This window comes from Augochlora pura, chromosome 11, assembly GCF_028453695.1.
Source record: "Augochlora pura isolate Apur16 chromosome 11, APUR_v2.2.1, whole genome shotgun sequence".
Lineage (NCBI taxonomy): Eukaryota > Metazoa > Arthropoda > Insecta > Hymenoptera > Halictidae > Augochlora > Augochlora pura.
In genome coordinates this window covers 3,403,109-3,430,003 of record NC_135782.1, presented here as the reverse complement: position 1 = coordinate 3,430,003, position 26,895 = coordinate 3,403,109, and the positions used below count along the sequence as shown (strand labels likewise).

The 26,895-nt window shown below is 39.9% G+C and overlaps 5 protein-coding genes and 1 long non-coding RNA gene across 12 annotated transcripts in view; 3 read left to right on the top strand and 3 right to left on the bottom strand.

The window, feature by feature from the left end:
• Positions 1-2,392: 2,392 nt before the first annotated feature.
• On the top strand, positions 2,393-7,593 carry LOC144476716 (D-altritol 5-dehydrogenase). Its single transcript, XM_078193862.1, has 5 exons — positions 2,393-2,591; positions 5,212-5,469; positions 6,660-6,897; positions 7,045-7,223; positions 7,350-7,593. The coding sequence occupies exons 1-5, from the start codon at positions 2,454-2,456 to the stop codon at positions 7,551-7,553; spliced, it is 1,017 nt and encodes a 338-aa protein (XP_078049988.1). The 5' UTR covers positions 2,393-2,453; the 3' UTR covers positions 7,554-7,593.
• An 87-nt stretch (positions 7,594-7,680) lies between these two features.
• Lac (septate junction protein lachesin) lies at positions 7,681-11,266 on the bottom strand. Of its 2 annotated transcripts, XM_078193859.1 has the most exons (7): positions 11,138-11,266; positions 10,854-10,980; positions 10,328-10,569; positions 9,971-10,227; positions 9,498-9,901; positions 9,084-9,201; positions 7,681-8,971 (listed from the first exon to the last, which is right to left on the bottom strand). In XM_078193859.1, exons 2-7 carry the CDS (start codon positions 10,897-10,899, stop codon positions 8,950-8,952), a joined length of 1,089 nt encoding a protein of 362 aa, XP_078049985.1. In that variant the 5' UTR covers positions 10,900-10,980; positions 11,138-11,266; the 3' UTR covers positions 7,681-8,949. The 2 variants fall into 2 exon arrangements, with proteins under 2 accessions (XP_078049985.1, XP_078049984.1); XM_078193858.1 differs by having other exon boundaries at positions 10,854-11,206.
• A 723-nt stretch (positions 11,267-11,989) lies between these two features.
• Positions 11,990-14,990, top strand: LOC144476714 (uncharacterized). Of its 2 annotated transcripts, XM_078193857.1 has the most exons (5): positions 12,003-12,463; positions 12,781-13,039; positions 13,286-13,518; positions 13,600-13,932; positions 14,122-14,971. In XM_078193857.1, exons 1-5 carry the CDS (start codon positions 12,205-12,207, stop codon positions 14,271-14,273), a joined length of 1,236 nt encoding a protein of 411 aa, XP_078049983.1. In that variant the 5' UTR covers positions 12,003-12,204; the 3' UTR covers positions 14,274-14,971. The 2 variants fall into 2 exon arrangements, with proteins under 2 accessions (XP_078049982.1, XP_078049983.1); XM_078193856.1 differs by having other exon boundaries at positions 11,990-12,463; positions 13,286-13,932; positions 14,122-14,990.
• Positions 14,991-15,120: 130 nt separating this feature from the next.
• Positions 15,121-18,162, bottom strand: Gnptab (N-acetylglucosamine-1-phosphate transferase subunits alpha and beta). The gene is made up of 7 exons (XM_078193855.1): positions 17,978-18,162; positions 17,342-17,763; positions 17,046-17,257; positions 16,186-16,975; positions 15,940-16,111; positions 15,667-15,854; positions 15,121-15,595 (listed from the first exon to the last, which is right to left on the bottom strand). The coding sequence occupies exons 1-7, from the start codon at positions 18,128-18,130 to the stop codon at positions 15,286-15,288; spliced, it is 2,247 nt and encodes a 748-aa protein (XP_078049981.1). The 5' UTR covers positions 18,131-18,162; the 3' UTR covers positions 15,121-15,285.
• Positions 18,163-18,664: 502 nt separating this feature from the next.
• The window catches only part of LOC144476930 (putative fatty acyl-CoA reductase CG5065), a 23,846-nt gene continuing 15,615 nt past the window's right edge, over positions 18,665-26,895 (bottom strand). The window contains exons 1-8 of one of the 4 annotated variants that reach the window (XM_078194260.1): positions 23,512-23,813; positions 22,899-23,172; positions 22,069-22,385; positions 21,500-21,747; positions 21,011-21,191; positions 20,671-20,856; positions 20,027-20,287; positions 18,667-19,841 (exon numbers count right to left, since the gene is read on the bottom strand). In XM_078194260.1, coding sequence (XP_078050386.1) covers positions 19,763-19,841; positions 20,027-20,287; positions 20,671-20,856; positions 21,011-21,191; positions 21,500-21,747; positions 22,069-22,385; positions 22,899-23,138 — 1,512 coding nt within the window. In that variant the 5' untranslated portion in view covers positions 23,139-23,172; positions 23,512-23,813 and the 3' untranslated portion in view covers positions 18,667-19,762. Of the gene's footprint in view, positions 19,842-20,026; positions 20,288-20,670; positions 20,857-21,010; positions 21,192-21,499; positions 21,748-22,068; positions 22,386-22,898; positions 23,173-23,511; positions 23,814-26,895 lie in introns of those variants that run through there. The other 3 variants (XM_078194257.1, XM_078194259.1, XM_078194258.1) reach the window with 3 other exon arrangements.
• Positions 21,010-26,895, top strand: part of LOC144476931 (uncharacterized) — a 17,723-nt gene continuing 11,837 nt past the window's right edge. Inside the window, exons 1-4 of one of the 2 annotated variants that reach the window (XR_013495113.1) lie at positions 21,010-21,145; positions 21,494-21,742; positions 23,496-23,637; positions 24,837-24,977. This is a non-coding gene — a long non-coding RNA (uncharacterized LOC144476931). Of the gene's footprint in view, positions 21,146-21,493; positions 21,743-23,495; positions 23,638-24,836; positions 24,978-26,895 lie in introns of those variants that run through there. The other variant, XR_013495112.1, reaches the window with a different exon arrangement.

The window sequence follows — 26,895 nt, the reverse complement described above, 5'->3', positions numbered from 1 at the left end:
TCGACACAATTGAATAATATCTTTGCACATGACCGCGCGCGCGTATTAAAGCTTTGTTATATCACGTTCCGTTTGAACGACCCCTATACCCGGTGTCGGGAAAATTAAAAAAATGAATGCTCTTGCCGATCTCGTTTGAAAAATCGCAGCTCGCAGTTTTCTTTCTCGCGGCGGACAATGCGTCGAGCCGCGCCAGGTATCGCGCGCAGAATTTAGGGGTGACCGGGAAACAGGTAGAATTACAAGCCAACCCCCTGGGCGCGGTTTGAAAAGCCGAGTTGTTTGTCACGGGTATCGGTTGCAGCTCGCACCTCGCGGATTCGCCACGGTTCATCCGATCTCGTAAATTTTCAGGGGGGGGAGACCGTTTCCGAAAATCCGTTTTTCCGAGAAACGGACGGAGAGGGAACCGTGACGGACAACCGTCGGGGTCCGATGGACCGAGAAAGGCAGCTTCCTTTTTTTCTCTCTTCGCGTTTGCATGCCGGTGATTTGTGGACGGCCGCTGGGTATACCTGGGACGGACACCCGAACCACTTCGGAGGATAGAAGATGGTCCAGCAGGTATGCCGGGACACGATTCATGGTGTAAGTTTCACTGGACAATCGGCTTCGTTAACGGCCGAAGCCTCAGAAAGGCCGTCACCGAGACTGACACCCTCAATGGAACCACCTTAGTCAGGGTTACGCTCATCTTCTCGAGCCCGCGGTCAAACTTTCTTCCAAATCGTCGCAAATTTAACGCGGTAATGGAAGCCAGAATTTCAGCCGGTCGTCTGAAAACGTTATATAACGTTTAAAATAATTTATTTAATTTCTCGACGGTGATTTGCGATCACTGAATATTTACGCGAAATAAAAATTATTTGCGTCAAGTTTGCGATGCAGTGGTATGATAAAGCATACTCTAACAATTTTAATAGATAAATTATTATACCTATATTAAATTTATAATTCCATAAAATAATTTCAGCAATAATTTTGAAACTAATAGTAGCCAATGTCGAACGTATGCGCACATAATTCGCCGAGCAATTCATCTCTCGCTCGGCTCTCGTTAACAGACATTTTTCAATATTTTTCGCTCGCCAATGTTCGACTCGCCTCTACGAGAGGATCCGTTCCGCGACGACTGTAAATCTTTCGCCGGAAAGTGATCCTCGAGGACAAAGGGCATCCCATTACAATGCAAACCTTCTATCGGGGCAGGGCGTCACTTTGAAAGTGAGACCCTTCAGAATGATGAGTTCCGACGGCTACGCGCCTTTCCTCTCCGAATCCATTTCTCACTTGGAACGTTTTTTTTTTCCCCGAACCGGAGAGGAATTATGGTCAACGGGTATGAATAGGAAAGTATCTTTCAGTCTGCTCAACGTTAACAAATAATGGATAACGCGACGGTACCTTCCGCGTTCCCGCGACTCGATTCACCGTTACGTCGTCGTTTAATCGATTCGATTCGAAGGCGTTTCTCTGATCTTTAATCTCAACGGTGGACTAAAATAATGGGGCGCTTAAAATCGCTGCGACATTCGACGGGTTTTCATTGACAGCGTAGTCGAAAACCGTTTAAATAAAAGCGTAACACAAGCGGTGGATCTACAGGTGTAAAAAGAATTCGTGGAAGCGTTATCTTCTCATAAATAGAGAGACCTTTGACCTGCGAATTGTACGTGAGAATGTCGGAAATAATTGTAGCACTGTTCATTGAACAATTTTGTACAAGTCTCCTTCCAACTGAAGTTTCTACTTCCAAGAACTTCTCATTATCTGTTCTTATCAGCCGGTATAATGTTTGAACGCATTTCGAAATCGTTCAACCGTTCATTTTTCATTGCGGAACCCACACAACATTAACGTAGCTTTAGATCTCTATGTAACAAATAAACCAACACGTTGAAGAACGAGACCGACACGTTTCAATTCATAAATTACAAAGATTTTTATCAAAAGTACGAGAGCACTTTTATTCGAATAAAAATTATATAAATAAATAGATAATCTATGTAAACAATGATAAATTTATTTGTAAACTTCTTCCTTTACTTTTCCGATGAAAATGGCAGTGAATAATGGCGCGTCGTTTGATTTCTAAGTTCTTTTATTTAAAAACGAAAACGAGTAAAATAATTTCGACGAGTCCGGTGTCGCGTCGGTCAAAAAGAAACGTTAATTAAGCCCGATGTGTGGTAACCAACCACCGGCAACGCCATCTCTCACATCGAAAACAATGTTTTTGTGTGAAATCCGGTTTCACGGACGCCGATTATATGTTTGCTCCCCGATCTTGGCTCTCCGACGGTGCGCGCGCGAAGCATTCGGCGCGATTAGTGTCGGCACACGGCCCCAATAAGTATGTATTTAAATGTCGTAACGGGGATATAAATGTTAGACACAGTCGCCCGTGAGCGTTAGTTGATCTGTTTACTGTCGGACCGCGCGAGACACACACGATGGAGTATTTGAGCTTGGATGTGGCGACCAAGACGCTCTCGTTGAAGAGTGCCGAGGTTCCGAAACCAAAACCGAATGAAGTTTGTGTTAGAGTAGCGTTCGCCGGCGTCTGCGGGACCGATCTCCACATTATCGAAGTGCGTCAAGTATAAAACAACGATTCTTAATCAACGACCTAATCACGGCATACCTTCGAATCATTCGCGTTCGCTTCGACAGATTCAAAATGCATGCTTGCTCGAGCAAATACACAATTTCTTTCAAAGTAAAATCAAACGTCGCGTCGTTCCATTCCAACAGATTTCGTGATGCATGCTTATTCAAAGGAATCAATGATTCTTTGAAAAAGAAAAAGAAAGAAATGTACGCTCATTCCGAGAAATTTGAATGCATGTTTATTCATACGTATGTAAATGAATCGGTTTGCCTTCTTTCTTCGATTTAAATAAATGTTTATTCCACGGAATTCAAATATATATATACGCTTATTCGAAGAATGAAAGTTTATTCGACTAGATCGAACGAATTTTTATTTCATCGGGGAATCATTTTATTATAACAAATCACGATCATGGATGTTATTCATCTCACAATTCTTTTAATATTTCTACATTGTGTATGAAATTGTTTTATAATCCATTGATTTACATTCTGTCGAGTACGCGTATATTTGTATTGATAAGGTGTATCATATGCATATAAGGTATATGCTCGAACGTAAGAGTAGAAAATTTTGTTTATCGAAGCAGGGGCTCGCCTGAAACGTAACACGGGTGCCTCCGATAAATCTTGTTGATTGGTTCGCCGGTTGGTTTGCGCTACAGGCGACAAAGATTCATTGTGAACACGGCGCCGCTATAATTCTATCCGCTTTTAACTAGTCGGTACATAGCTTTCCAGGCAAGAATTATTCGCGCCGTGTGTGTACACAAATTATTCTTGTCGGTCGCGTTCGATATGTATATATCGATCAGGCAGAAGCGGCAAGAATTGCTTTGGGTACCCACGGAGTTGCGATGATTTATTCTGTATATATACAACAGTGTTGCGAGGATGCTCGACATTTTTTGCCGACCGACACGTTGGTAATCTACGCGTGAGAATTATTGGAGGACCGTGCATGTTCTCGCCGCTCGTTTAAATAATTCATGCACCGATCAGACCACTTACAGTTAGGTAATAAACGATTTGATTTATTCGATCATTCTTTGGAGATACTGCTGGTTTAGCCGATCAATATATCGATCGTGGAAGCCAGATTTATCGTACACACATTGTTGGAATAATATTTATCGCTTTCAACTAGATTGTGTGCAGGATTTATAGAGCTGTGACCGGTTTCACGGTTCAATTAATGATTTTTATAAATTTTCAGATTTCAGAGATTTTCAAGCAAGTGTTTTAATATTCGAATAGTTATTTTCTTCAATTGTGAAGGTTGTATGAAGGTTACATGAACAATATCTCGGCAAAAGTGTTTATTATTTTTTTAACAGTATCTAAGAATTCTTCAAATTCGAAATTTCATTTTTGAGTAACAATAGTGCACTTCTATCTTAATATTTTTAATTCTATTTTATTCCTATTCCATTTCTATTACAAAATTTAATTTTCCATGTTCTTAATACTTTTTCTACTTTTTAATAATTAACAGTTTCTTTAAAATCAGATTTCATTTATCAAATAAAAATTGTAAACGATGCAGTAGCTCTGTAATTCAGTACAGAGTTGCGTCGAGACATCATATAGCCTGTGCACATAAATTACGTAATTCACACACAGCTCAGATCATATATTCTTCAGCATCGAACGACAAGAACGATTAGCGTATCGGTTAAAGAATTAGTATTTCCTGTTGGCCTATATTTCGATCGGATATCTCAAAAAGAATTCAGGGATCAAATGATTTGTACTACTTCGGGCCATATGTTGGCCAGCTGTTGGCGATAAGAATTGAGGGAAGTACCGGCTCCCACTGCTTAGGAAGCATTCATTGTCAAATAAAGCGATAACTGATACACATACACATACACGCTGGCAAATAGAAAGCAAATCGAAATTCTTCCTTCCTCTGCATTGGTTTTCACAACGAGAAAAGAAAGTTCAACCGAGTCCCGTCGTACATGTAAAAATAATTTCCAAACGTTTCATTTTGAAACGAATTCAAAGACCACTTTCGTAGCCATTCCGCTGCGAAATCAGACTCGTCGCGTACCTTGTTTTCTCGACAGTATCGCGGGGCAATTGTGACAGATTTAATGCCCTGATTTCCAGTTTGCTCGAGCACGCGACAGTTTTCCCTCGTTGAATTTGCATATTGAAAATTTTCGTCGGAACCGAAACGCGCAGCGGCGGTGGCGGCGGCACGAATAATTCTTCCGGTTAAAATTCCCTCGCGGAGGAAATTTTCGTTATCCGGTCGTTACGTGACTTTTAATCGGCGTGCACCGATTATACCGTGGTTTCGTGTCCGCGCGACGAGGGAACGTCGCGTAATTTCTTAACACTATAAAAGTGTCCTCGGAGATAGAGATTGCGGCCGAGCGAAACAACGTTTCGCGTTTGATAAATATTCGCCGAACACGGCATCCAGTTTATTGATCGGGCCGATGCTGCCGGTGCGTGCGGTCCGGTTAAACTAATTAGAATTGTTGTTACGACCCGGGGAAAGGGACTCTTAATCGTTCTCGAGAAAACGGTTTTTTCTTTGCAACGAGATCGTGTTCTTTTGATGACGCGTGTTCTTTTCTTTTCCAGGGATCGTTTCCGTGCAAGTCCGAAGGTTCGTTGACGCTCGGTCATGAATTTTCGGGCGTGATCCAGTCGGTCGGGTCGGAGGTCAAAGCATTCAAGGTCGGCCAAAAAGTGGTGGTCGACCCGAACAACGGTTGCAACAAGTGCGACAATTGTCACAAAGGGACTTACCAATTCTGCAGCACCGGCGGCTTGAACAGCACCATAGGCATTTACAAAGATGGCGGCTGGTCCACCCACGCCGTCGTACCCGACACACAGGTGAGCTCGAATTATTTCCAGGCTCCAGAACTGACTTAACCATTTCTTTCTCGAAATAAAACAGAAATAAATATAAAACAGATATTATTAAAATGATAGTATTAAATACATAAAAATTACTAAAATGTATTCGGCACATTCAAATAATTAAGACATATTAAATATTCCTGTCCATAAACTGAGGAATGAAATGTCACGGTATTATTGCGTTGCGTCATAGGATTAATTTAATACATCGCAGCGATCGGATTAATAAGAGACGATAACATCGGTTTCATCGATTAAATAGATATCATTGGGTTCGGCAACCATATAGAATATATTATCGGTCGTCGTTCGAAAAATCATGCAGATATAATATTTATAAATACGCGCAGAGTGACGTTATTATGTAAGAGATAATAGTTATCGAAACTATTACACTCCGTGGAAATTTTATTTGGTCTGTACTTTATATAGGTCGATTCGTCTCTTTTGTCATTAATCTTTCTTATGCGGCCGATAGCAGAACCCATTACGAATACGAATCGTCGAAATGATAAATTGCCCTGCCCGTATACAATTTGAACAATGACGTGCCTCTCGGCGTATATCATTCGCGTGTACCACGAATTATTGTTGGTAAACGCGGAATAGATTATTCGACCACGCGGAGTATTATTTTAATAAACAGACCGTAATAAACGGTCCTCTTCCTTCCACGAGGTAATGCAAAATTCCTCGGGTTAAATGTTAAAATATCGCGGCAATATGAGAACATTGGGTAATACGGTTAAGCAAGAACAAGATAATAAGTTCAGCTAGTGGAAAGGTCGCGAACAACATCCGAACAGCGTTCCGTAAAATCTCGTTTTAAAAATAGGTTTGGAAAAAACTATTCGCGCCGCGCCGTGAATAGTTTTACTATCCAGCGAACGACCCGGTAAACTTCCCGTAGTTCGTTTTAATTTCGTCCGATCGTAGGGATAAGCCGAGCCCTTATACCGTAGGTCGCGCGCGAAACCCCGTGGAACACCGAGCTCCTCCCCTCCCCCCGTTTATTTTTAAGCGCCAGTTTAATTTCGTCCCAGTTCGAGCGAATATAGAAAACTAATGGTCGTAAAGCGATTTCGATCTACGGCGGAGCCAGGATCGAGCGTGTTGCAAGTTAAGACCTGATAATTTTGTTAACGTGGCATCGTACGTTGCAGGTCTACGCGGTGCCCGATGACGTCGAGCTGCATAAGGCCGCCCTCACCGAGCCCCTCTCTTGTTTGGCCCACGGATGGGACAAGATTAATCCTGTCAACGTCGGTCTTAATGTGCTCGTAATTGGCGCTGGAATAATTGGCCTTTTGTGGACCTGCCTGTTACATTTACGTGGTCTCAGGAAAACCGTAACGGTCAGCGAACCCCACGAGAAACGGCGCAGCATGGTGACCAAACTCGGTAAATCACTCGACACTGACTCGACTTCGTAGCTAACAAATATTTCTTTCAAATATCTATACAACAGTGCATAGAATAAATTAAATTTGTGGAATTGAGAAATATAATAAGACAGATGAATAATTTCGCGAAATAAACGTTTTCCAGATTTGGACTTCGAAACAAAGAGTCCGGATCAATTAAAGGAAGGGTACGACTTAATTGTCGACTGCAGCGGCTCGGGTGCAGCTATGCAGGCATCCCTTCCATTGTTGAGATGCGGTGGCCGTTTATGCGTCTTCGGCGTTGCCAGTCCTCAGACGAAATTCTCGGTCGAGCCGTACCAGGTAAATTACTGATTCACGTTTATGTCATCGTTTTCTTTGCAACTGAGTCACCATAGTATTTCCAGTAATAATCCGCTACTAAACTGGAGCTGCGTCTACAGTTGTCTTTTTCCGTTTTATTTGCAGATTTTCAAGAAAGAATTGAGCATCATCGGCGTGAACATAAATCCTTTCACATTCCCGGCGGGATTGGCTCTGTTGCGAGCGATGTCCGATAAATATCTTGATTTTAATAAGTTAGGTATTAAGGTGTACGCTTTGTCGCAGTACCGCGAGGCACTGCAAGCGCTGAAAAACGGCGAGATCAGCAAAGCGGTGTTTAAGTTGTGAGTAATAAATTCACGATCACGTCGAGCGTTTTTTGCAATGACTTTTTGTTGTCGTTGTTCATTCGATGAACCCTGCGACGCCTATCCCAATCGATGATCCAGTCAGGTGCGAATAATAAAGCGGAGGCTTGACGCAATTCTCGTTTATTAAAATTCACATTAGTCTAGAAGTAAATATAAAATTGCAAACTCGTAAAAAGGTCATAAAAAATCTTACTTATTGAGATTCTACGTGTCGGTCGTTACGATACTTGCGCATTCGTTTGAAAGTGAGTAGAAGAAAACGAAAGATCCCTGTTATGAGTATGCAGTCTATGCGCAGTAGTAACACACATATAAAATATCCTAGTCGCAATTGTATAAATAATTTCGTCTACAATATACAACCATTGGTCTAGTCTAAAAGAAAAAAAACGAATTACATGCGTTGCATATCACGATCCAAGGTACTAACGTTTATAGTTAATGTATAGTAATATTAGTATTTTTTCTTTTTTTTTTCTAGTTAATATCATTCTTTTTTTTTATGTTTGCCGAACATTACATAACAAGGCAGCTATAGAGTACCATATAGAGTATTGCTACTTCCGAGTTTTTGCATCATTAATAGAGGGTTAACAAGATTTAAGTATTTAAAATTGTATTGCTGCACTTTTGAGCTCCTACCAGAGCTATCTGGAAGGTTGTATTGATACACTAGTAACATTATTATCAATCACTTCCTTCGCGTCCTATCAGTTGTACTGATACCCTGAGTGTTCAAAGATAGGCCGGGAGAATTTAAGGGGTTGTCCTTTATAACAAAACAAGATGCAAGCTAAAAAGGCCAACTCTGCGTGAAACTTTCGCGCGGCACATCACATGTCTGCGCGCCTCGTGATCCGACTTAAACGCGCATCGATTGGCAGATCGCACACACATTTTCACTTTTCAACATTATAACTTACGTCTTTAAATTCTCCTTAAGGACCATCCCTTAAATTGTCCCCACCCACTGCCGAACACCCTGTATAGACGAACTATATAATATACATATATATATATCGAACTATTGATATGCGGTAATTTTTTACTTTTCTTCTTGTTCGCTATGCATCACTATGTATTTCATCTGGAATGTTAGTTTGTACCTCGCCAACAACTCTTATATGGCTGGCCCCTAATAATTTATATATATATATATATATTTATATATATATATGCGCTAGTAATCATTCAATTTTAGTTGTAAATAACTACAAAAATAATCATCTAAAAAGTGTTAAAAACAAATCAGGCCCCTAATGTTATCGGTGATGTTTCTCTAGTATCTATTGAGAATGATGAGCCACAATGCTATTAGCAGCCATTCAGACAAGTGGCACCGGCTTGCTGCTGCCCACCGTAGGCCCGAGTAGTTAATATTTGGCGTGGAGATTTCTGCAAATTACAACGTTGCTTTTTAAACACAATACATAGATCGAAGCGTTCTGCACAAGTTTTGCGCACGTAGTGTACACAAGAAGCTAGGGAAAGACATTTGACAACGTACCTCATAACAACTGTAAGCATTAAAACTAAGACTATCAAAGGTCCTGAAGATAATGGTACTACTCCTGCCCCATAACGGGCTTGACCACAAGCTGGCGGACACACAGGGACAGTTGTTTCTGCGCAAAGAAACAAGGAAAACTCTAGAACATGCTGGCTACTAAACTTAACATATGAATGCATTGAAATTAAATTCGCAAAATCAAATAGATCCTAATAGAAGCAAACAGATTATATAATCAAGTAACATACGGAATTAATATTTTCACATTATCGTGCACAAACAATATATATATACATGTTTATCTACTCTACATCTTTCGTATAATTAACATTACAACGAGAAAGGATGATTTGGTATTTCATACATTCATATTTATAAATTGCGTGTTCGCGAATAAATCGAAATACGTACCAAACAGGTCAACCTTCGTCTCTGCAGTACCTAACTTATTAGCAGCTCTGCACACATATTCTCCGAATTGTCTCTTCTCGATAGTGATCACCCTAATCGTTGTATCGGTATATTGATCGGCCGTTGCAAAGTGTGATATACTATAATGCTGATTGTTCGATAATTGTACGTTATCCTTGTACCAGGTGATAGCTGGCGGAGGATAGGCCTCTACGTGACATTCTAAGTCCATATCATATTGTAAGGCTTGACCAAGACGTGGTCTAGGTGCTGTAATCACAGGTGAAAATTCAACTTCAACATTGATGTTACGTCTAACTCCACGTCCTACACCGTTCTCGGCGACACAGTAATAAGTGCCGCGGTCTTCTTTGCGAATCGAAGGGATCTTCAATGTGTTGCCACTGAAAGATTATAATAATTAAAACGAGGTCCATAAAAATGTCTTAGGGAACCCAAAGCTAGCTTCCTACCGATAAATTGATCCGCCAGTTGGTAAGATGGCATTATTTTCTCTACGCCATGAGATTCTAGGTGTGGGGAAACCACCGGCATAACAGTCCAATTGCACAGGTTGTCCCTCGCTGACAACAACTGCTCTGGTTGAATTATCGCTTATAACAGGTGGTCTACGGACTTGCAGTTCAACATTTGCAGTCACAAAAGTATTGGAAGATATTAAAACTTTGCATTGATAAAAGCCCGCGTCTGTCTCTTGTATGTCTTTTACCTGAAATATTTTTTAGACATTGGTAGCGGCCATTAAATTTAATAAAACTTCGATCAAAAGATTATGTAATAATTATAAACATGTTATCCCACTGAATTACCTGTAATATAAAGGTAGATGTTGCCTCGTCGTATCTAAGAGCAAATCTAGTGTCCCTTATAATTAAAGAGCTACTATGGGAAAGTGGCAGTTGCTCATTGGCCATGTCTTTGTTAATTTTTGTCCATATGACTGGATAATCTTGAGCATATTGAACAGAGCAACGAAATTCCACAGTTTCACCAATATCTTTAATTTGTTCTTGAGAAATGTAAGATATTGTTGGTGTACGTTGACCCTTTACTGAAAAGATAACAATATATCTGCTTGAAAAAAATTCTATCATCGCTGGACGTAAAACGAATATTCAGCGAGTATAAAATACGGTTCGTCCCGCGTGCTTGTACAAGTATCATTTAATTAGGCCACACAAAAGACGCTTAGAACATCTGATTACGTGAACGAGGTATCGGCATTGCGGGCACGATTAAATCGGAAAACTCTTCGACGATAACGTGCCGAAAGTATCGTGAGCGTGGTATTACGTACAAAACGAGTACGTGCAAATAAATCGTGTAACTCTTTACCTGTTTGTAAAAAGACAAACACCAGAACTGTGTAAACAGTCTTCATTATGACACACCCAGTGCTGTTCAACGACGCCCGAATAATCTTCACCTTTTTTTGTGCGTGCGTTTACGTCCACTTGTTTCACTGAACATAGGATAATACCTTGTCGTTACATTTATTTCGAGCGTTCACAAAAAATACTGCCAACAATTACAAGCCTCGCTAAAAAACAATTTAGCTGTGCACAGCGTTGTTGTCAAACAACGCGAGTGAATAGGAATCGAAAGGAAGTAATGCTCACAGGTGTCTGTTGACCGAAAATAAATATGGCGAATGACGCTACATCTCTGGTCAAGCAGCGCACTAAAACCGTCGAGGTACTCGATCAAAGTTAACGATTACAATTCCTATATGTTTCGTGTAATACTTACCGCTATTTATTTAAATATTTTACACGTGCACGCTCGTACTTTCACCCATTAATATGCTGATCGGATAAAAAAAAAAGTTGCAATTTTGACTAGCTGGATTTCTTCAAATTTGTAATTTACTGTTACGAAAAACTGTTATTTTATATATGATTTTGAAGAATTTTGATTTTATAATCGAGCATACTTGTAATTATTTATTGAAACGCTGGTCTTTTGATATTTATACATTAATCAACAGTCGTTTAAAATTATATAATGTTACGTACAGATTATAAGATCTGCGTGTAGTTTTCTTAAGATTAATGTAGAATAATTGTTGTATTTTTCAATTTGACGTTGCACAATGAATGCTAAATTATTGTTAAAATTCCATCTCGAGAACGGAAGTTCTGGGAATTTTCTTAAACCCATCACTACTGGTTTTGCTCACGATGGGTACGACGCGCGCGCGTTAAACCAGATTTGTTACCAATTTACTATGCGAGTAGGATGTAAATTATTTAAGGTATTATACAGCTAAAAAAAAAACGAAAAGGCAAGAAATAATTGCTATATTTGCGTGTTTCAGCGGATACGAATAAAACGATCTCACCGAAAGGCAACATTTGCTGTACTTCAAGTCGAGTACGAGCGATCAAGCCGAATACAAGAAATGCAAAGCAGGGTCTCGTTCGTGACACATTACCTCTCTCGACTCATGACGGATAAATAACGCAATAATGCTTACCGGAGAAATTGATCTGCGTCTTTGCACGAAACATGACCGTCGATATTGTTTCCTAGACGACGGGGACCCCGCGAAATGACAACAACCACGCTCCAGGCACAGCGGTATAGAAAACAATGGTAGTTCGCCCCGTACCAAGTAGTACACCCGCTTCGATCATTTCTCTACCCTTCGAACCCGTGCATCGACGGTGACACCGTTCAGCGAAGAATGTCCGTCGTCGAACAGCAGTCGCCCCGCGGCCAGGAGATCATTGTTCCGCCGAGTTTGCCGCTTATTTTGAAGCAGTTCTGCAAGGCCGCGATACGAACGCAGCCTTATGATTTATTAAAGTGGTCGAGCTCGTATTTCCGTGCTTTGGCGGAGGGTGAAGAGCCGCCGACGAAGCTGAGGCTCGAGTATCCACCCCCGAGCACCGCCTCCGGATTGACGCTCGGCTTTCTTCAGATTTTGCTCCGACAGTTCGGAGGTAGAACCAGATTCTGGGTGAATCGCTTGGCGAACGTTGATTTTTCATATTTTTAATACTAAAACTACCACCATAGGTCAGGAAACCGATTTTACAATTGCGATTTTATAATGATTGAAATGGTAAAATTAACTCGATTTTGTTAATTTTATAAGGTTACACCTGTTGGTCGATTTTAGACCTCGGTATAGTTCTAGTGTTAAAGAATTCGGAAAATATCAGACATTTCTAGTATTATTATAAATATTACATTTCTGTTCGAATATACATTTGATTTATTCACGGTGCCGAGTAAATCAAGGATATTTATTGGACAGATTACAACAAAACGTTGCCCGTCGAGACGATACTATGGCGATGGGATTGTTTGTGCTTGGATCGAAGGGAATTGAACCTGATCATGATGATCGGGAAATTCCGGCGAAGTTGCCAGGTGAAAAAGTTCCTGGCCATAGCCGTTGGGCTTTTGGGATCTAACCTGTTCGAAACGATGGTCTTGGTTTGCGAATTGTTCACCCATGAACCAGAAGGTGGATCGGCTATGGTTCCTGTTGCGTTGTTCATGGAACTCTACGGGTAGGTTGACAAAATTCGTTCAATGTAATAATATCAATGTAATAATGTCAATCTTTAACCATGGTTGTAAGCACTGTAATTAACTTCTACCCTCCCAGTAGCTATTTAAAATTATTTGGAGCTTCAATAAAATTATTAACATTAATTTGAAGCAAACAGGTTCAAGGTAATTTCATCGGAGAGAGACCAATGCTGCAAGTATTCAAGACTTCTTAGTTGAAGAGCAGTTCTTATCCAATTGTTTAGATACTTGGCAGGACTTCGATGCGACGGAAGCGTAAGGAGCTCCTCGGACGACGATCCAACCGAATTCCTCGTGTTCAACGAGTCGACCGGATCTGGTTCGTTAGCGAGCCAAGATCTCAGCGAGGGAAAATTTTTCGTGGAGCGAATTTGCTCCGTCACTAGTCAGGACACCGAGGCGGACATAAACCTGGATTTGGAGTTAGTGTCGAAGGGAGACGTCGAATCCTCTAGAAGTACTTTCACGTCAATTACATCGCCCTTAACGATTCCCATAGTTGTTCTTCGTAGAGAAAGACGTAGATTTTCTTCCGTAGGTGATGCGACGCCAAATTTGAGCGACAGTTACACTGGCCGCAGGAAAATGACCGACGACAAGACGGAACAGGAGTCGTCCAGCGAAGGAACGTTGAAAGTAGAGAGCAAGAATGAAACTTCCGGCGCGGATGCCGAGTCCAATAAGAAGCTCCAGTTGAGCGACGAGAAGAGGTCGGATAAAAGCGGAAATACGGGCGAGAAGGGTACAACCGGTAGCAATACACCGGAAGAGAACGTCAGCAAAAGTCGAAGGCTTACGAGCGCGGACGAGAAAAGAAGAAGAAAGAAATTCTTGGACTCGAAGCTACTCAAATATTACCCAGACATTCCTGGTGAGAGAACGCATGTTCTTTAAAATTAGCGCAACTTTGTAAGCTCTTGAAAGAGTCCATTTTCTTTCTTCCTATTTGCATTGTAAATGCAGCCTTAGATTCTAAACTAAGGTGGTCGCTTACAAGAAAAAATATACCTTATGATATAATCTAATAATATTCTAATTAATAATTGTTTTGTTTGCCTAGGTATCGGTCCTCGACTTTCGGCTGAAGAGGTGGCCACTGTTGCGGTATGGATGACCGAGTGCGCAAGAGTACAGGAAGGCATGGTTGGTCCACGAAATCTTCGGCATATGAATTGTCCTCCTTTGGATAGGCAGCAAAGCTCGAGCTCTTGACAAAGTTCGTAGTTCAACGAATGCTGATCGACCCATTATAACATTAATCGTTATCAAAGATTGCAACCGCAGAGACAGGTTCAAAGATCGTCTTAGTTGAGAACGTAGAGGCTTCGTCACAATAATTATTTGAAGATCTCCCTTCCGACTTTCACTCGTCAATTTATTTCTCATTAACACAGCAATATACCGAATATTCAAATATAAAAGTTAAGATACCTTGTACAAGAGTAGCAGACTTACACAGTATTACTATTATTATTATTAAAACATTATTCTGAGCAGCGACGTAATCCACACTTACGGATTGTTCTTATATCCTAACCTGTATCGTCGTCGAACACGTTTCAATTTGTAAGAGGTATAAGTACAGCTTCGTTTGGAAGTTATTTACATGACTTTGTAATCGAAGGGAATACGAGTATCGAAATTAAAAGAAGAGATTCAGTGAACAGCCACTTCCCGTTTTACTACACTTAGAATATTTTTAATAAGTACAAATTTGGTATAGGATAAGTCTTGAACGATTGTTTGACCGATTGATTTCCTCGTCGGATATATATGCCTATTCGAGAGGGTAGTATTAAACTAAATATTAAATATGATTGTACAACGATTAGTCGCTTATTTAAAATTTATGGTCACTAGTTGTCGTTATATAATAAATTTATAGAAAAATCTGCGAAACTCTACGCTTTCGTTTCATAAAAAAGAAAATCAGTACCTAGTCGATATCACAGGAACGTTTCACTTAATTTTAAAACATGATGTTAAAAACCACTCGTTCGAATTCTTCTTACGTCGAATCTTACAAAAAATATCGCTTCACGCTTTCTTGCTTTACAGAAATAATACGTAAAAATGTCAGCGGAGATTCACTTCACGTAGCGTCGTCAATTTTTCAAGAAAAAGTTTACAAATCTACGAACAAAGTACGCGCATAAAATGTTTCTCTACAAAACGAAGATTTTAAATTGATCTTCTACGAGAACACCGGCGTTCATTCCGTTGGTTAAACCAAGAGAGTGGGCAGCGCTCTTATTCTAAACAATCGTCGCACTTGGTGATAAAATAGATGATAAAACGTTGTAACAAGTAATATTGCGATTAAACATAGTAATAGATTTCTGGCTCTCGCGCGGTTAGCTCTCCACTCGAGAAGCTCGTGGCGATGAGTGAAGAGATTTCGATATTGCACGGGCAATTCGAACGTGCTACGTAGAGGATAAAGTGATCGATAAAAGTCATTTAACAATGCGCGAACAATTTCGTTCTCGGACCGCCTTAGGGGATCCATGTCGTCATTTAAACATACAAATTTTCTGAAATTATTTCAATGATTTAAAACACATCCCATCCCCGAGTCAATAAAAAATTAATTTTGCGTACTTACTTCGGATCTCTACGAATCTCGTCCAAAAGTTGCACGGTTAGAGACACGTTGCTGGTCAACATCTCGAATATCTCATTTTTTCCCGCCTTGATCACCTCGTGCGGATAGAGCTTCTTCTTGCCAAATTTAGTGTCGATCTTATTCGAAACCAATTCGCAAGTTGCTATTAATTCTTTAGACACAACAGGCTGTAAAAAAAAACGTGAACAACGTACGATAAAAAATCCGTAGTTCTAGATTATTCTGCTAAAAAAAATAATGGGATACACTTACAAGAGACGAATCCAAATATCTTTCTCCAGGCGGAGGATTCGATATTTCCGCGATATTTACAACGTTCGAACAATTTGTTATCGTGTTCTCAAATTCTACAACTAGGCTATAATCGAGAGGTAGTGGATACAATCTGGACAGAAGCGTTCTGATTTCTCTGTCCGACCAAGTCCTATAAATAATCAAAATCCTATGATAATTAACGAAACAAACATCGTGAAAGAATTATTGAGGAAAGTACTCTACCCAGACTTGTCCGTGTCAAATGCGTCAAATATCTCTCTAATTGGCACTTTGCGTTTCTCACTTGTCAAGAAATAAAAATAGGAGAACGCGAACTGCATATCCTCCGAGTTCCTAACCTTGTGACTAGACGTTTTCTTAAATTCGTGCTCGAATTTCTTCTGCATATCGGCAGCGATCCATTTATCTATTAAGTGAGGCATGTGGGCAGGTACTCTTCTACGCTCGAACCCGTACGCCGTGTTAAATATCTTGTTCACGTATAACAAAGACTCGGCGTACGTATCGAGTTGTCTAGTTCTAAGTTTCCACTGATCCGAGTAATTCGGCTTACTGTTAGTTTTCGCGGTAATATTAACTTGCGGTAAGTCGAAGTCGTCGTCGTCGTTCAAATAACGTTTCAACTGTGTACGTCTTTCGGTAAAATCCGAATCCTGAGATCTCATTTTATTAACCGTATTCGACAACGTTGACTTTTCAAGGGACGTGATCTGCTCGTTTCTACGCTGCTTACGAAAGAATTTGTTGGTATAACTCGCGTAGTTGTTTGGATTAAAACCACGAGATTTATTTACATGGAACATCGCGTGTATAGTGTTATTCGGCAACGTTTGTTGGGTGAATATTTCAGTGCTGTTCCACAGACTATTGCTTTTACTTCTTAATATATTTAATAACTTCAGACCATAATTAGTATTTTCTTGAGTGTCCTGCAAGAACTTTTGCGGATAATCCCCCTCTTCGTCCATAGCTTCGCTATCCGTAGGAACTGGTGTACTATCACAATCTCCTCCTGTAAGGTAATCGTCGGATTAAATTAAATGTACTGTGAAAATTAAATGCATCAGTAAAGTGACCGGTACCATCAAATTCGCATAATGTCGTGTTGCAAGCAGGATCACAGGATCCATCCCCCACCCAAGCCCATGGACAAACGTCCGAACAGTCAGGGACCCACCATGCGAGATACACCTTTTGGCCACCTGCTTGTGTGATAAAGTCTTCTGGCCACACTTCGGCGCCTAGCATTACATCGTCGTTAAAATATAAAAACTTATCTGAAATTCCAGGAATTCTGCAGGAGTGAAAAACAATAGATCAAGTTTAATATAAATAATTCTTATACGTTCTCTGAAGCACAGCACAGTTTCAACATTACCTATGTATATGACTTTCAATAGCTGGACTAGAAAAGGTAGGTAGATCACTTTTGTTTAAAAAAATGTCTTCGTGAGTGACAAGGGTGACTCTAGGATTATCCATGTCCAACCAGCTCGGTATTTGGCCGTTTGTAACAATGTACACGTGTCTGACCCACGGTGCGTACATTTCCAACGAACGCAGGGAATATCTTAGCTCGTCTTTGTCGCTGAATCTAGAAGCGGCGGTGTTAACATCCAAAATAGGAACGTGTTCTTTGAGACTCCTGAGAAAGGTCGGATCGGAACCGTTGACCCACGTGTAAACAACATCGATGGGAACATGTTGGCACAGCTTCTTTTGGAACGAGATACCTAATATGTTGTCGTTAAAAGAATGGAACACTGCCTCGTATTTTTCCTTACTCCACGCCACCCAAATCTGAAACAAACGCATCCGATCTAAATATAGTACTTTACAAATAGACAATTATTCGAGTTCTTCTTATTCGAACAGCGTTAAATGATTCTGACCAATGTCAAGAAACAATCGCGTTTCAAAATTCGACCTCACAACGAATAATGGCGTGAACAATGGTCAACAATCAACAAACGCCGGTGTCAAAACAAAAACGTAATATCATGGGTGTCCCAACCTCTCCGAAGTGAATAATGCCGATAAAGATGCAAGTAAACGCCATCAATATCACCAGCAACGAGTATTTGTACGAGAGCAGATCGTAACATCGACGCTGTAACAATTTCCATGTGCTCATTATATTAATGCAGATTTTACATGCGATTGGCATCGCTAAACACCGCCGTACGAATCCATGTGTAAATCTAGTGATAACTGACAACTAAAGCACGGCGCAGGAGGGGGGGGGGGCACAGGGAAAAGCTTGTTTTGTTATACTGTACGGACTATAGGTGGCAGGAGTTTGTTCGAATTCCGAAATGCGACTTACAGTCGGTAGGTAGGGCTTACAGTCGTTAGGTAGGACTTACAGTAAGTAATTTGGCTAACAGTTTGAGCGTTTTGCCACTGGACCAATTGGCGTTGTACGGACTCCGAATAAAACTTCATCCTTTTTCCATCAGAGGCGCCACGTGTACGGAATGCAAGGTTGCATAAAAACAATAGTTGTAACTAAAATGCTGCTTAAAGAATTGAACTAAGTGCACAAAGTTGTTCAGTAGGATGTACTGAATAAATATCATACGTAAAAACAAATCATAACATATAAAAAATGTGGGTAATTGTTTTCGAAAGTTTAATTAACTATTTTGTTAACTAATGATATGTGACATTGTTATTATTTAAATCTGTTATATAATATCGATGCAGTATATTCCCGTGAGTAGTTTCATATCCTTTGTTTATTTATTTATGCTCTATTTTTGCCATAATTAATGTTTATATACTATAAACCTAAGGGTCGAAGCCTAAAAGTACAAACAATAATTGTAAATCAAATACTTTGCGTTGAGGTAGTATTTATTTTTACCTTTACAGCCTGTTCGAAAGGAGTTACACGGATTGTTATTTTAATAGTTTATAAAAATAAGATACATTTTTCAACGCAATATTTTGTTGTGACTGTAAACATTCACGTATCAGTTCGCCACCAGAATTATTATTGTTTCTTTGAAAACTATAAGCCTAACCTCTGACAATTTCAATTTTGTCTAATCAAAAGAATCGGCTGATCTTTTTTTTCTAGTTAATGCTTTTTGCGTTACAATAGAAACCTCAATTATCCGGACTAATTAGAGTGACGCGAACGTTCGAATAATGAAAGGGTTGCTTACTTAAAATACTCGCTTAAAATGCTAGATACTTTCGAAAACATATCTTGACAATAGTTACATGAATTCACCAACTAACGACGGTACGAGAATTGTACAATATCTTCTAGAAAACAGTTTCACTTAACGCTATATAAAATCCATTTTGTTTATTAACATTGTATAGTTCAATTTTTATTAACTAAATTCAGTTCCATTCTCGGAGTTGTTAATTGTTTAAAAGGCACGATGGGAATAATATGAATTTCGGTCGAGCGAGACTTATTAATAATAAATAATATTTCGAATCCAATGGCAATATATTATAAATAACAGCTTCAACAATGTGACACAGTCAACAAATAAGATCGTAGTCGAACTACTCGCAAGGAAAGATTTTCCCCCATGACGTCGCGGTTCATGGTGTCTTCGGAAATCTTTCGATGATTTTTAGGTTAGATTTCTCGCGGCAGCGCTAACGAATGTATTGACTACACCAACCACGTGCATTGTGATATACATTGTTGAACATACATGAAAACAGCACGCCGTGGCAGATCGTGACGGATGACAGCAGGCTATGATGATCGTCGATTATGTCATATTTCACATTGCTTCTTTTTTTTTCCCAAACGAAACCGACGGACGTCCCCTCAATGACTGAAGCGCAGTATCATTATCAGCAGGACGATTATGCCGGAGAATTGCGTGAGACGATGAAAGAAGTATAACCTAAAAAAGAAAAGAATTATCATCATTTAAATATACAATGCTATAAACAATTAAAATTAGAGCAATTGGAAGTCTTGGAGATCGAAGAATTTATTCTGTTTCGTTAATTTATATCATTCAATCGTTCGAATTTATCAAATTCTAAATTGTAAAATAAATGCAGCGTCGCTTTTAGCGATACATACATCGTGATTCGCCTTTGAAGTTTGTTGTTGGTTTCTGGATCGTCGTCTAGCAGGAATTTTCTTATACCTAGCACGAAGTTCCGTACAAAAGTATCCCAATCGTGTTGTCCCATGTCCGTGTCGAATTTATCGGAATCCTTCATCGTTTTCACCTTATTCGTCAGCTCCTCCATGTTCTTCTGTTGGAATTGCCAGTCGCGGCACGAGAAGAACGACCCGTTGTGTATGACTTTCGACAGTTTTTTCACGTACTTCAGCATTCTGGAACAATGATCCATAGTGTTCTATAGCGTGTCCCATAAGTCATTCTTGAACAGGAATTAAGGGGTACCTGAGATCATTTAAAGAAACTTTTCCCTTTACGAAATTGTTCTACGAGGTTTCGTTGACGAGTTATTAGCGAAAAACAGTGGCCAATCAGAGGCGAGATCTGCCGACGCGAGAAGGCTGAGTCAAGGGGCTGACGACTCCCCGCGCCAGTCGTGCTCGCCTCTGATTGGCCATCGTTTTTCGCTAATAACTCCTCAACGAAGCATCGCAGAACATTTTCGCAAAGGAAAAAGTTGCTTCAAATAATTCAAGGAATCTCTCAGCACCTGATTCCAAGCGATACTTTGAAACACCCTGTATACGCGTACACTTACATCGGCTTCTGTCCCTTGATACTTAAAAAGACGTCCCCGATGATCGCCGGTAGATATTCGAAGATGTACATGAACATGTCGAACGGTAGGGTGCTTCGAAGGTATTTGATGCTCGGGTAGCGTACCACGAGCTTCGTCGGCTCCTGTATCGCGTGTTTCACGGTGAGGTTGAAGAAATGGCCCCATCTAAACGAAACAGAGATGTTGTTCATAAAAAAGAAAATTAAATTAAAAATCGCAATTAAAAATCAATCGACGATACGATTCGAATGGAACAGGCAAATTCTCCCGTAACAGGCTAGCGAGATATTTGAATTGTTTATATTAATTGTTTAATTACTTGACAGGGTACTTCGCGGTGCAGTTGTAAATTTTGATGGCTTTGGTCGGCTGCATTGTAGTATACCACGCGGCGCAGATTAACGTGTCGATGACATAATCGACGGGCACGATGTCGAGGTTCTTCTCTTTGAAGGTGATGGCTACTTTCAGGGTACCTCTAATGATGTTCATCATACAACCTGCGAAAGTCGGCCATTTTAAATATATACATAGCTCGCGGGGATAATATCGCAAGATCTTTTAGAAAGCGACAATTCGTTTCGGACGTTGGCGTAACTATTTTCCTATTTATGTATTAAGTATTCCACTGTTTATTCAACAATGATTTTAATATTTGCTTAGCAATTATTTTACTATTTATTTACTAGCTATTTTAATGTTTATTTGCTAATTATTTTACTATTTATATATATATATATATATATATATAATCATTTATTTGTAATTATTTTTATATTGTTTGTTTCTACTACTTTTGCAGTGGTACCTGTAACTCCACCGTAGTTGTCCACCCATCCAGGATAGGGTTCCTTTCGCGCTGCGCCGACTATGCTTGGTCTGATTATGGCAACCGGCATGTTCCCGGCCTTCGATATGATCAGCTGTTCCGCCAAGTGTTTCGTAAAAGTGTACGTGTTCGGATGATTCCCCAGGAGCCTCTTCTCGAGCATGCTGATCGTGCTGTCGTCCAGGCTGTCGCATATATCCATCACCATGGAAGGCTTCAATCGTGAGCTGTAACATTATTGTTAACAAAAATTATATTCGAACGATCGCGTATTTGCAGTTATTAGTTTCCAAATAAATATAACTATAGATATTCGATAAATACAAATGTTAAATAAGCATAAACATGAATATTAAACATAAATAAAAATATTAAATAAGTATATAAAAACGAGCTAGAATGAACAGAGAAATAACGAAATAAAATAAATAAAATGAGCCGCGATTATTATAAAAGATTAAAAAACACAAAGGGACAACGAAACTGTAGTCACCGCGTAAATGTAATTCGTGAAAGGATCAATGGCCGGCAACAATGGCGTTACTCACGAATAAACGACTTCGTTGATTTCCTCCAAGTTCGCGTTGCTATAGGCCGTGCTAACGTAGGCGAAACTGATCAGGTTTTTCATGCTCTTGCACAGATCGATTATGCGATCTGTCCCCTGTGTGTTCAGAGCTACGGCAACTTTCAACGGCTCGTCGAATCGTATGGTTGCCGCGCTATGAAACACTATGTTAACCCTTTGCGTCAACATTTCCCTGTCCTCCGGCGACAGGCCGAGATCCGGCATCGCCACGTCGCCCTTTATCGCGCGGATCTTCGACAACGCGGACGGATTCTCTGCTTTAAGTTTGTCGAAGACCTGTTAACAAACGACGCACGATCATCCCAGAACGATTAATTTGTTCACAGAGTTCGATTAACGTTTTTCAACAGACGGCGAATATAAATTACATAAAAGGGAACGTTAAAAATCGTGTAGAAATATCCTTCAATTTAAAATAAATAAATAAAGAAAGAAAGGAACTTGTCAAAATACACGGTCTCTTAATTATTGGTAAAACTAACCGAGGACAAAACGTGGCTTTATTTAAGCGAATTTCCGTGTAAACGATAAGAAAATTGTAAAGAGCAATCTTGTTAATTATACTCTCGTGTATTATACTAAATTTCAAGTTTAATGCGAATTCGTAGAGACTTCATAATTACAATAAATAAATTCACTCTGCTATAATTTACGTTCTCTTGCCGTTATTTCTAATTTTAAACAAATTCTAATTAATCCTTGATGGTTTTAATACCAATCGAGTGGATGGAATATGTTTAAAAAAATAAGGTAATAAGAATATATAATATTGTATGGAAAATAATTTACATTAGATTCTAGTAGTTTCTTCAGCCGTTGGTCGACGGTGTGGCCCCTCTTCGGGCGGATCAGTATAAAAATGGTGAGCAGGCTGGAGCATGATCGCAGCAATTTTTCCAGAAGTGCTTTTCCTAGGAAACCGGTCGCGCCCGTCACCATTACCACCGTGTCGGCGTAAAACGCTCCTATGGAGCTACCGTGCTCTTCGTTCATGTGCTCGTGTGTCGTTTGTACGACGGTGGAGCTCATGCTGGAGGATGTATGCTCCAAGCGATTGAATAATCTGAAAGGATGTCATAATATAAAACATAATATAGTGTAATATAAAAGAATATTTTCATTTCAATTTTTCGTTCGGAAATGATAATTCTTCTGACGATTCCGCTGTGTTCTATTTCACATAATAATTATATTTTACATGAATTATTCGTCGACCGCACTACAATAATATTATAATAAATTTCCAAAATATACACCTGCTACTATATTGAACACCATTAATTTAATTTAACACTCGCTATTAATTTTATTTAACACTCGCTATTAATTTAATTTAACACTTGCCATCAATTTAACCATAATTAACGTAACAACTAATTGTTTCAGGTGCGCGTAAGGGTACCTTGGAATTCGCTCGACACACGTGCATAGTTGGCCACGAGATTCTACTGCCAACTGGACAATTGCTTGTCAATTTTCAGTAGCAAAATTCAGTGCTTGTTGCGCAACATGGTATAAGTACTCTTCGGTAAGTACAACACTTAACGCAGGGGTTCCCGGCATTGTATCTCGAACATGTAAATACATAATTATTATGAATGGTGTCTGTCGACGTCCATACGCGATGCGCGATAGTTTTTAAAGAAAGCGAACTAGCTTGTGGAGAACGAAATAAACTAGTGTGTAATAGCTTTATTCCCGATTGTAGTTCGACCGTATTGCACGCTGTCTCGCAAGAACACGTCGCGGCATCTAATTCAATCTGATACGAAATTTTCACATTCGGCGAATAATGTATATACATATATACACGCATCAACTCTAACAGATCCTCTTATGATAATTAGTTTCATCGCGCGTACACGTTCAGGGAGCATTCGTCCGGCTTCCAAATAGTTGGAAGTCAAAGTCACTTCGACGTGATCGAACAGAAACCTGATGGACGAAACATTTTCGCGCGTGCTATACTTTGGAAATTGTAACATGAAATAATTTTATTTATTTCAATTTTTTATTTATTTATTTCACGAGAACCAAGTAAAGAATATTACAATAATCGCAGAGTTAGTATAGCACAGAATATTCGAAGTGAACGTACCTCAAACGCTATCACGATGATCAATTAATTATCAAAGGCTCTATAGAGCCTCTAAAATATATCTTAGCAACAATATAAAATCATTTTATTTATTTCACAATGAAAACTAAGCAAAGAATATATATTACACGAATTGCTATCACGATGATCTATATTAATAAATTAATTATTAAAGGCTCTATAGAGTTTCTAAAATATATTTTCGTTGCAATAGAACATCCTCTAAATGCGATTATTTTATTTATCTTGTCCCGCCGCGTTCTCTAATCCCATTTCAACGATATCAACAGCGATACGGTAAATTGTATATTCCGATACGATTCGTTCAAGGTGGACGTCTCCCGCGAATCTAGAGCCGGCACTACACGCCTCGGAAAGGCAGGTGCAAGAACGGACGATAACGTCGCTTGTCGCCACGAGGTTTCGATAAACGATCCCGTGTAAACAGCGCAAACAATGCAGTCGAAGTCGCTCGTAAAAATATCGTTTAGCAATCGTAACGGTGCAAGCTGTTCCGGCGGCAAAGTAATCCGTTTAGCGAAAAGACGATTTTCGCTCGTAGTAAAGTGACACCCCCCCCCCCAGCTCCCCCCTCCGTTCCCGTGTCACGTAATGCTTCATTCTTCTAGGACAAGGTTACTCTGCGCTACTTTCTTCGGAACCTTTCCGCTTCCCTCTGACGTCAAACGATTATTTGATTTGAACGCGGGCATTAGCGCGCGAACGATTAACTCGAGCGGCTCGAACGGAATCACGGGGAAACATGGGCCTCGATGAAGTCGCGCGGCTTCTAATCCATTTATAAATATAAATATAGCAATTAAAAATATTTCCGGCTCTTGGTATTTTCATTCAACGCAATAAAATGCGCTTTTACGCGTAGAAAATTTTTGTCCTTAGAAAATTGATTCTAATCGGTCATAACAATAGTTTTTTAACTGTGTAAAAATTTTTTAAATATAAACTTTGTATAAAAATGATCTCGAGCGGTAATAGAACGATTTTAATTGTGCCTCGCCACTCCAGTGCAAAGGGTTAATTTAAAGTCGGCGGTATGCTCGAGGCTATGCACCATGGAAAACTTCGTGGTTTAACTCTATAATTAGCCGGGCAGTTTTAACTACGTTTTCGTCAATTATTTAGGATGTGTATCTTCCATTCGCAAGAAGATCGTTCACGGAATGATAAAGCGTGCACGGCCTTCGGCAAAGAATTGATCGACCTGTACTTGGACACTTTAGATATCGATCCATTAGCGGAGTCCTCCATTCCACCAACCTACTTATTCGATTCAGTCAATGCGCGCCAGTCATGGACGGGTTGCAATTGTTGGCAATATTTAACCCCTTCGCAATATTTAACCCCTTTTAGCTCGAGATCCAAAATATTTTTCCAAACTTACAGCGTTTCCATTTCAAGTGACCCGGCGCGTTTTACACGTATTATAGACTTTTTGCGACTCTTGCAATAGTTAACAGAGTCTTAACAAATTTTTGTAAGTAAGTAAACTTGATAAAAATGAGTTTGAAACGTGGCATGATAATTCTCAGCGGCGCCTCAGAGTCGCCACTCGACCGCAGTACTATAATATAGTACTATAATACTATATTACAGTACTATAATATAGTACTATAATACTATATTACAGTATTGTAATATAGTATTATTAAATATAGTATTAGGCGAATTTCACTGACTCAGATCATATAAACGAAAAAGTTCTCATTATTCTGTAAACTCCACTGTTTAAGCTATTTAAAACCATATATATTTTATACACTTATTATTATACACTTATTATTACTTAAAAAAAAAACGCATTTAAAGAACTTAAAAATGATATCGCGTTCCTCTGGACTCATTAAAACTATCAAAATAATTAAATAAATATTCCCATAGATTCTGCGTCTCGCAACAAACGCGCTTTTTATTTCGCATAAAAATCCTCCATCGTCCGTGTGACGCAACGTTTCGCAGCGCTGGTAACGAAGAAGAAATTGTGCGTTCGCCGTTGCAAGGGACCGCGCGGAGTTTCCTGGTCGCTCTTTTAAATTAAGGACGAAGAGTATTCGAACGGATTCCGCGGCGCGCGCGCGCGAGCGGACGGGTGTCCCGCGTCTCCGCAGCCAACTTTCTCCCTGCGCCGCCACCGTTCGTAAACAAATGTTCACGTAACAGGTTGCCGGCGCTGTGGGTCCCCTGCGCCGCGTTCCGCGCTCTCAAGTCTCAAGTGCACGCATTTGACACTGCCGATATCACCGGTGGCGCAGCATCGTCGCGCGGACCGCTCTTTTGCCGGCCAGACGACGCTCTTTTGCGATACACGAGGAGAAAGCGGCCGTAAAACAGGAATCGATGTAACTCCTCTCCGCGGGCGATTACTGGTCGCCCCGTATAATCGCCGATGTAATTCGCCGCGGCGGCGAACGAAAATTCAGCCGAGAGATTTTAACCCTTTGCGCGCGAAGCTGCTTTAATACGAAATTTAAAATAATCCTAAATCAGCCCCAAATATTAAATGATGTTGTTGGAATGTTGAAATTATTTTGAAACGCGATACGAGAATTTTTCACGGTGCCTCGGAGTCCGCTGATATTGTAGATCGTAATTTATCAAGGCAGAGGATCTTATACAATATATGTATTCTACAATATGTTCCTGTATTCTCTCGAACGGCGTACGCATACG